This window comes from Montipora capricornis, chromosome 10, assembly GCF_036669925.1.
Source record: "Montipora capricornis isolate CH-2021 chromosome 10, ASM3666992v2, whole genome shotgun sequence".
NCBI classification, from domain to species: domain Eukaryota; kingdom Metazoa; phylum Cnidaria; class Anthozoa; order Scleractinia; family Acroporidae; genus Montipora; species Montipora capricornis.
Window position 1 is genome coordinate 5,547,791 of NC_090892.1, and position 10,000 is coordinate 5,557,790.

General features: G+C 39.8%; 2 protein-coding genes across 7 annotated transcripts in view; both read right to left on the minus strand.

Moving 5' to 3' along the window:
• LOC138019346 (adenosine receptor A3-like) overlaps window positions 1-1,004 on the minus strand; it is a 13,867-nt gene extending 12,863 nt beyond the window's left edge. Inside the window, exon 1 of one of the 2 annotated variants that reach the window (XM_068866103.1) lies at window positions 274-1,004. The gene's annotated coding sequence lies outside the window, so the exon portion shown is untranslated. The remainder of the gene's footprint in view (window positions 1-273) is intronic. The other variant, XM_068866098.1, reaches the window with a different exon arrangement.
• Window positions 1,005-4,132: 3,128 nt separating this feature from the next.
• The window catches only part of LOC138019348 (adenosine receptor A2b-like), an 11,498-nt gene continuing 5,630 nt past the window's right edge, over window positions 4,133-10,000 (minus strand). For 4 of the 5 annotated variants that reach the window (XM_068866110.1, XM_068866109.1, XM_068866107.1 and 1 more), the window contains exon 3: window positions 4,133-5,223. In XM_068866110.1, coding sequence (XP_068722211.1) covers window positions 4,288-5,217 — 930 coding nt within the window. In that variant the 5' untranslated portion in view covers window positions 5,218-5,223 and the 3' untranslated portion in view covers window positions 4,133-4,287. The remainder of the gene's footprint in view (window positions 5,224-10,000) is intronic. The other variant, XM_068866108.1, reaches the window with a different exon arrangement.

The following is a 10,000-nucleotide window of genomic DNA, read 5'->3' on the forward strand; positions in this document are numbered from 1 at the left end:
CAGTTTAGTAACCACTGGCCCCTGTGCCGCTGAGGGTGAAATTTGCTTGCTAATCAGCTACAAAGAACTAACATCACTTTGTGGACAGATTCTTGCAGAAATACACAACTGAGTACACCATGTGAGGTCAAGCTCATTTCAAGGAGTAGTTAATTGTACCTGGATACCTGCCTTTCTATCCGAACCGAGTCATTGCAAGGGAGTCTAAGTACCCATTTCAAATAGCGTTGATAAACAGTTTTTAAGTCTAAGCACCCATTTTAGAAAGGTTACCTTTAAATAACTGTGACTTGCATGTGGACTCGCACGGCTCGCCATGTTGGGCTCGCCATGTTGGCTCGCAACGATGGGGCATGACTCGCAGCAATGGCTGGCATGGCTGGCATGACTCACATGGCTGGCTGGCTCGCACATTGTCCCCATTGAATTACGGAGCGTTTGTGATCGTTTAGTTTGTCGTCGTCAAAGACGCTGTTAAGCTATTTGTGACGAAAATGCAAATCCCTGATGTGTTTGTTATTTGTTATATTAGATCGCCTATAATAATTATATTGATGGTAAAACTACAGCGCTAACATCGGAGAGCGAATTAACTGGAAAAAAACATCAAATGAAGACAGTTCGCACCGACAAGCAAATTAAGAATTATCCGTTTTCTTAACTTTAATAAAAGTCCTGACAACGCCACACTAAAGACAAACGTTCCTCACGGCGCAGTCCTACCCCTGATTATAAGCTCATGACCAACCCAGTATTAAATATCTTATTTCCTTTTCGAAAAGAACCAATTAGAAATGATACGATTGATTGAATCAATGCATCTTCGGCGAACATTGTCGTCTTCAAGCTGTATTTGTTGCTTTGTTATTACCTGACATTTTCGATATCCCAGTTTGTGTGTCGCGAAATGAGCAATGCTCAAGATCGACTGAATAAAAATATTTTTGACTCCACCAATTTGTGCATTGTTGCTTCCAGTTCTTACACAGTAAGCTGTGTTTAGAATTTCTCGTGAAACCAAAGCCAATCATTCAGGCAACGAGTTCATTATATCAGTCTCCGGTAAGTGAATAAAATTGCCTGTTTTGGAGTATGCTGATTGCTTATCAACTGTCAGTACAGTGCAGCCGCCGGTTCTTTGATCGAAAGGTAAGTGGTTTTTACATAATCCACGTACACCGTGTTATTAAAATTGGACAATGGTGTCATATGTGTGAACAATATGAAGTCACGGCTTGAGGGTTGCTGAGTATGCTGCGTGATTTTGAAGCGCTTCGTTTATTGCTTTTATCTCGGGCTTTCTAGTAAAGCTTAAATGCAAATTAAGAAGCAATGAAAACGTAAACATCGTGGTATCATATCAGCGGTGAAGTGGATAGCATCGATTACATGGTATACTGAGGTGATGACAGGCACGAACTCTGTTTTCGCTTAATTTTTATATGGCTTTTGAAGATTTAAGATTAAAATTAATCTAAAAATGTATTTTTCACTGGTATGAATATTCACTTTTTTTTTCATTTCGTTCAACTCACACGTGGGATAAAATTAAACTTGCAATTGAACAACTCCAAAAGGGCTTGATAGCCAATCACAGAGCAAGAGCCTCAGCGCAATCGCATGCCCATGGGTTCGATTCTCGTTCAACAGGCTGGATTATTTCGGTCTCAGTTCCTTTGCAAATGCTTACGTTGCTCAACTAATAGGGCAGTTTCACAATTGTGCTGCAATAAAAAACAGAGTCAAACTTCAAGAAATAATTTGCATTTTCCTTTGTTATGAATGAAGAAAACAAAATACAAATTATTCCCCTGAACCTCGACTCTATTCTTTTGTTAATTATTTCAGGGTAATGGGAAGTGCTATTTTCTACCCATGCAAACCATGTGAGCGTTAGCCCTACTAATTGGCCACTTCGGAAAATACCATAATACCCTTTCTTTGTCCCCAAAATTTTGCATAAGCATTGTTTTTCTTTTCTCTTGGGATCATTGTAGGTCCCAAGAGAAACTAGAAACAATGCTTATACAAAATTTGAAGCGACATAGAAAGAGCATTATCGTATTTTCCGAAGTGGCTTACGGAATAGACCAATTCGGCTAACTCAATGTTGTACCCAATTCAAATCTCTCGGGGTTAAGATTCTTTGTGTGTTGAATTTGCATGACAATGAAGCATTCACATTTAAATGATATGGAAATCTTGGAACAAAACGTTTTATTCCCAGAGGATTTGAATTGGGTACAACATTGAGTTAGCCGAATTGGTCTATTGGGCCCAATTCCATTAGTAGGGCTAACTCTCACATGGTTTGCATGGGTAGAAAATAGCATTTCAAATTACCCTCTATAGTTAATTTGTTGAAATATAAGTACTACACGGCCAACGTTTGCAAAAATGGAACCCTGCCTCTATTCGTTTGTTGTTGCTCAATTCGAAACTAGCGATGATCTTTCCAACTCTCATGAATAATTGTATTTGCTGAACTGGAAGAGTGCAAACACGAAGATTTCAAACTGAAAGACATCATTTGAATATACAAGGAAGGATTACGTTTTTGCAAACGTTGGCCGCGTAGCACTTATATTTGAACAGACTTAACTGATTAGAGTGTAATGTGAAGTGCTAAGTTTCTACCCCATATGAACCATGTGAGCGTTAGCCCTACTAATGGAAATGATTCCACACAAGGACAGAGAAAAACTCTGAGAAGGGTGGGAATTGAACTCACGACCTTCGGGTTAGATCACCGTTGCTATGCTGCCTGAGCTACAAGGTCGGACGGAAGCAGGCCGTAGGAAGTGAAGATATTACAGTCACGGCAATGAACATGTACGGGTACAAGGAAGGATTACGTTTTTGCAAACGTGTAGCACTTATATTTGAACAGACTTAACTGATTAGAGTGTAATATGAAGTGCTTAGTTTTTCCCCGTAATCCTTAATTGTACCCGTACATGTTCATTGCCGTGACTGTAACATCTTCAGTTCCCACGGCCTGCTCCCGTCTGACCTTGTAGGTCAGTCGGTAGAGCAGCGGTGATCTAACCTGAAGGTCGTGGGTTCAATTCCCACACTGGTCAGAGTTTTTCTCTGTCCTTGTGTGGGCCATTGCCATTAGTAAGGCTAACGCTCACATGGTTTATATGGGGTATCATTTGAACTGAGATATAATCGAGGCTTTTTCTATATGCCATACCTTTTTGTCTGGTACTTTCCTTTTTGCCCGGTTGTTATTGTTATTTATATCCAAGTGTTTCCCAGCTAACTCGGTATCTGATTTACCGTTTAATCGAAGTTTAAAATGTTCACCGAAAGTGCTTCAGTTTCGTCGTTTTTAAATGGAAAGAGGCTCTTCGACTACTGCCTGGTCAGAAATCCATAAAGAGGCTATCAAAACTGTCTTAAAGAGGCCAGTAGTCTTGTAGCGACTGTTTTGTCAGTTTAACGATAGCATAATTTTTGAAACCTTTGATGAAAATTTAAGGTAGTGTCTAACGGTGTTGTTGGTAGTGTCTTATACCGTATAGTACTGTGGACGGTATAATCAGTCAAAAGCTAGTGGGATGCGTATAACAGACTCTAATGAAACAGAAAAATTTGGAATCGCTCTGACGAAGGGCTAACGCTCGAAACGTCAGCTTTTAGAATTCCTGTACGGTGGTCAATTTGCATTTATCAACTCCGTTGATAAAACCAATTTTTGTGTACTACTTCCCCACCGACACAGCAACACAGTGTCTTTAGAAACTACCCTCTTTATTCTAATAATGAGCCAGAAACTGAATAATAGTCGCATTATCGGAATGTAAGCCAGGTAATTTCTTACAAACGGCTACTCGGCCGTCTCTTTCAGATACTGTATATAGTGTCCAGAGGAGAGAGAAGCACATAGGCGGCCACGCACATTTCAAGAGATCTTGTATAAAGCTCATCCCGTGTTTGTCGCAGCAAGACGACAGGAAAAACTATTGATAACTACTTAAAAACATAATAAACATGAAAATTGAATGGTTTTGGCTTCACATGAGTTTGTGGAATGCCTCAGCCTGGTGTTTTAATTTGAATGCCGCTGAAACCTCTTTAACCTCTTTGACCTTTTTACCCACAACCCACCCCCCCCCCCCCCTCCCTTCATTTTGCCCTTTTTAGCTAAAAGGTCTTTTGGAAAGAGCTATTACTGTAGTTAACACGTTTTCTAGCCTTTTCCCTTCAGTAACGTAAAATCCGACCTTTTAAACGAGCCCTAACGTTAAGTTATTTTTCGCGCTGTACGCTACATAGTTCTTATACACGGGTTTCTCTGACCCAATTTTTACAAAGCATGCGTCTCATTGCGAATCTGAATTCCGGAATCTTCAATGTGTAGATGACAGGATTAGCAAGGGAGTTGCTGTAATGAAGCAGCTTTCCAAAGTAAACAATATCCACTGGGATATTGTAAAGAAAAGAATCGCCAAAATTGACGAGAATGTTCATTATGTGAAAAGGACTCCACGTTAACACGAAAACAACTGTGATTGTGAATAACACGGTTGCTAAGCGCTGTTCTTGCTTGGTAAAGGTCATCTCCATCTGAATTTTTCGCCACAAGTGAAAACGAAGGGCAACGGCAAGGTAAGCAAAGCATATAACAAGAACTGATAGCACTGAGAGCCCAGTCAAGTAGTAAGTAAATGTTCTGTTTGGAAGCACGTTAATGAGAGTGGGGGTACTAAGAATGTAAGCTACAGCTGCTGTCCCAGATATGGCCCATACTGCGATTATGATGCCAACATACACTTGTTTTGTTGCTCTAGCGCGAAACTCTATAGGTGAACATACTGCGAAGATTCGTTCAAGTGCGATGCAAGCTAGTGTAAATACTGAAGCTAAACCAGTAAAGACGTCAACCGCAGTGTAAACTTCAGTCACTACAATATTATTAGATGTCGAGTAATTAAATGCATAAATAATGAAGATGTACATAGGTAAGGCCAAAGCTCCCACCATTAAGTCTGCTATTGCCAAATTAATTAGAAAATATTTGCGGCCTTGCTGTGGTACTTTCCTTTGTAAGAATACTCCAATAATGATGGAGTTTCCCGCCACGATGATTGCTGCGACCGCACCATATGTTATACACCAGAAGATTACTTGGAGATGATTTGTGGTTGTAGAGGTCTCAATCGTTGAATTGCTCGGGATACTCTGTTCCTTGGCTCGTGAATCGTCCATGATAACCTGAAATCAATCAGTGGGAAATGAAAACCGATTTATTGTTGGAAAAACTGCGTATGTTATTTTTGAACGACTGAAACCAGTGCACAACGAAGTGAGTCTTGTGAACATAAACTCGTGTATATATACGAAAGCTGTATCCTTAGAGACAACAACAACGATGATGATGATGATGCCGGGCGATAGTGCTAAAAAAAAGAGTTAAATCAGTGAGTTAAATCAGTGAATGTGAAAAATAAAGTAAGTAATTTACATGCAAGATAAAGGTTATACCAATACTTTTGTGTAAATCAAATCCCTTCTCACGTTCAGATTAGGACTCAGCTTGCGTATGAAAAGCCTCTCTTCAATACAACAGCCGAACTCAGTGCTGATTTTACCTGAACAGGATGAAAGATACGATTGAGCGACTCACACACTGCTCGCTTTACTCTTCAATTCCGTTGATTTTCTTGGCCTCTTGACCTTCATTGGTTCCTATTTCTCTTTATCGTTATAGCCACATGCTATCTGGAACATTTATGGCGCTCGTATACACCGCGCACCGGTGGCTCAGTTGGTTGAGCACCGGGCTGTTACGCGGGAGATCGTGAGTTCAACTGCGGCCGGACCAACACTCAGGGTCTTTAAATAACTGAGGAGAAAGTGCTGCCTTTGTAATTACATCTGCAAATGGTTAGACTCTCTAGTCTTCTCGGATAAGGAAGATAAGCCGGAGGTCCCGTCTCACAACCCTTCAATATTCATAATCCTGTGGGACGTGAAAGAACACGCACACTTGTCGTAAAGAGTAGGGCATGTAGTTCCCGGTGTTGTGGTCTGTCTTCTGTGGTGTATCATGGTTGGGAGAGTAAATGCTCGGAGATATTAGCTACACCAAGCTACTCTAAAAATCCGAGGGTAAATAAAGATATATGATATGATGATGATATGATATACTCAAGACTTCCGCTTGCAACAATGTTTGAGTCTAATCCTCGAACTCATGCGAAGCTCAGTGTTTTGCGCATATCACCTCGGCATTTCAAGTTTAAAAACCACAGGAAGAGGTTCCAGAGCTGGATGTAGAGAAAGTGCAACTAATATCTTATTTGTTGTTTCCATCAAAGAACAGCTTGATTGCGAACTCAACTGTTCCAGTTCTTGGAGATTTTGCCATCGTAATAATTTGCATATTAATATATTGCTTCTTTTAGCTCACTGAATATTCACGTTGTCCCCTCTGCCAAGGCTTTGGTTTTTGATATAACGGATCAAGCTTTCAAGAGGGCCATGAAGTACCTCAAATTATTGAGCCACGCCAACGGAACATCGAAAATCTTGTCTACATCAAGGCCAATGTACAACTTCCTACTATAGAAATTACTTGATGTTGGAAATGTAAATGCGAGATCATTGAGGAATAAAACAAAAGTATTCATTGATCATCTTATTACGGAAAGCATTGATGTGTGTGTGGTCACCGAGACCCTTGCTGCTCTTTCTCCGCAAGGCTATATTTTCAAAAACGTACCTATAGAATCAGTACAGTTCACCTCAATTTATTTAGCCACAATATATTACGAAGTACAGCATAAAGAAAAATTATCACATAGCAAGGGAGCCCAGAAACCATGGGGCTAAAAGAACCTGGACCCCCGTCTTACCTAAAAGAATACAAAACAGAAAGAGCTTACATGAATTGATGGACTACATAAACTGCTTAAATAACGCGATGTTTTCCTTATTTTACTCTGGTAACAAGAACAAGAAGGGGAAGACATCAGAATCAGATTAATAACATGACAAATGATAGTTTTTAATCTTAGATTGACAAGAATATAATGAAGGAGCATTTCGAATGTCAGAACATAAGTTATTGAAGAAGACTGGGCCCTGGTAAATGATGGAAAATTTCCTTATATTAGTACGGCAAAATGGTATGTTGAGCCCCAAACTATAGTACAACATTGAAAATAAGGGTAAACTTAAGAATAATACAACGTTTTCAAGGCAAGCTTAGTGAGACAAGGATTTGATTTACCAATAATATCAACAGGTCTAGAAATTTTGCCAGCAGTATGTGAGATACGCCGTTTACATGAAAGGTTTTCATCCAAAATAACACCAAGAAAAGTAACTTCCTTAACGCGGATCATCTTTTGACCATTAATTTCAATATTTAAATCAAATTATTCTCTTCTTTGCCTTGGTTTGAAGATTAGAGATAACTTATTTGCTTTAAACCAGTAAGATAACTCAAGCATTTCAGAATTTATAGTATGTGTTAAAGTTTGGGTATCATTAAGTGCAAAAAATAGATTTGTATCATCAGCAAATAAGACAAGATCATAAAGATTGGAAAGATGACATACCGGTATATCATTAATATAGATTAAAAAGAATAAGGGACGAAGGACTGACCCCTGAGGTACACTACACTGACAAGATTTCCTTAAAAAAGGATGAAGTACCATTGAATTCAACATACTGTAACCTGTTTCAAAGATAGCAACAAAGATAGCACAAGAAAGCAAAAAGATATCAAGAAATGGTGGTGGAGCTGGTATCATTTTTCGCGAAAGCTTGGATGTCATTTTTATTACAGGAAATCACAACCTCTCGTTTGAAAGTTCTGAATAGAATCTTTCTTATCATGGTCGAGTTACTTAGTTAATTGCTTTCTACAGACCTCCCTACTGTTAGATGAATCCCATGCCTACTAGTGCATTCTTCGAAGAATCTACTACCTTCCTTGAAAATACTGTACTTTGCTCTGAACCTTTGATTATTGCTGGTGACTTTAATATTCATGTAAATTCATCACTCTTCAATTGATGATTCACATAGAGTTGCCGATGTTCTTGAAACATTTGATCGCTTTTCCTACTCACAACTCTGGACACTGTTGGGATCTCATTATCACTCGGTCATGCAACGACATCATGGTTTGTTCTTCTCGTCCAACATTATTTTTATCTGATCATTGTTTCTCTGAGTGCTCTCTCAAAATTCCATCATCTTTTGCCATGGTTAAAGAGATTTCTTCCGCAAACTTAAAGACCTCGACTTGGTAGCATTCAAGAACGACATCACTGCCTCGAGTTGTATAACCTTCCTAGTAATCAACTGGCTGCTAATTATTGCAGCATTCTTCAAGAAATATACGATAAGCACGTTCCCCTGCAACACAAGATACATTAACTGTTCGACCGCGTATTCGTTGGGTTTAACGATACTCTTAAAGGATTGAAGAGATCTCGCCGTGAACCTTTTAATTTAGTCAAGTCTCTATGTAAGGAACGTATATACCTTATACCTGCCGGCGTCAGCTTGCTGATGACTTTGATGCGTACGTTTGCCAGAAAATCACACTTATTAGAGAAAAGATTCAACGTCACACCAAGGAGTCTTAACCTCCCCATGAGATCTCTCCGGCTAAAGAAAAGAAAACTCGCTTTGACTATTTTTCTGATGACACCATTCACAAGATTATTCTCTCTGTATCTAATGCCAGCTGTAAGCTTTATCCAATACCATCATCTTTGGTCAAGAAATGTGCCGACGAACTTGCTCTAATCATCGCACGTATGGTCAACTCGTCAGTAGAGACTGGTTCTTTCCCTGAAAACTGGAAAACTGCGCTTATCGTCCCACTTCTGAAAAAACAAGGCCTGGACTTAGTTTTCAGCAAAGATTCCCAAGAAAACTGGTATACCTCAAATCCTTGGTCACTGTGAAAAAACATGCTCCTCTTCCCACTAACCAATCATCATACCGACAGTATCACTTAATTGACAGAAACCGCCTTACTACGAGTACACACAATGACATTCTAATGAACATGGACAGGCAAGAAATTACACTGCTGGTACTTCTAGACCTTAGCTCTGCCTTTGATACCATCGACTATAGTACCATGGGTAACATACTTGAGAATGACTTTGGAATCACTGGCTCTGCTCTCTGTTGGCTTATGTCTTTTCTATCTCCAAGACAACAACGTGTCGTTATTGACAATGCACAGTCGAGGGATTTTCCTCTTTCGTCAGGCGTCCCTCAGGGCAGTTGTCTTGGTCCAATACTCTTCATCCTCCTTGCCTCACGTCTTTTCCACATCGCCAAAAAAACATCTATCGTCTGTCCAGAGTTATGCTGATGATACGCAACTCTACTTGTCCTTTTGTCCTTCATCGGAATTCTCTACAGACTTTGCTATTAAAGCCATGGAGGCTACTATTGCTGAATTTAGAACTTGGATGGAAAGTCATCATCTTTCATTCCATGCAGTAAACCGAATTTATCATCATTGGATCTCAGCACCAGCTGTCAAAAGTGAACATGGAAGGTGTTCTTGTTGGCACATCGGTCATCAAGCCAGCCGAGTCTGTAAGAAACCTTGGAGCCTGGTTCGATAGTACTATGAGCATGAGCATTCATGTCAGGAAGGTTTGCAGCAACTTGAGCCTTTCGTGGATTATATAACATTCGGCAGATCAGGAAATTCCTTTCTGAAGATGCAACTAAGACCAAAATATATTTTGAGTATAATCCACATACCCTTTATCGCACAGGTTGACTCAAGGCTTCAACTCTCGCGCCTTAACTGAGATCTTCTGGGCGCGTTTACAAACACTGGTTAAATGGTGGTTCCTTATTTTTGTTACACAGTTCGCTCCCGTTTGATCTTTCAAGAGGCAGAACAACGTTTGCAGTGTTTACATTTTTCTTTGGTGGACTTCACAGTTGGTTAGAGCTTTGCTGTCAATGACCTGTTTGATGACTTTCAATTGTCGATCGA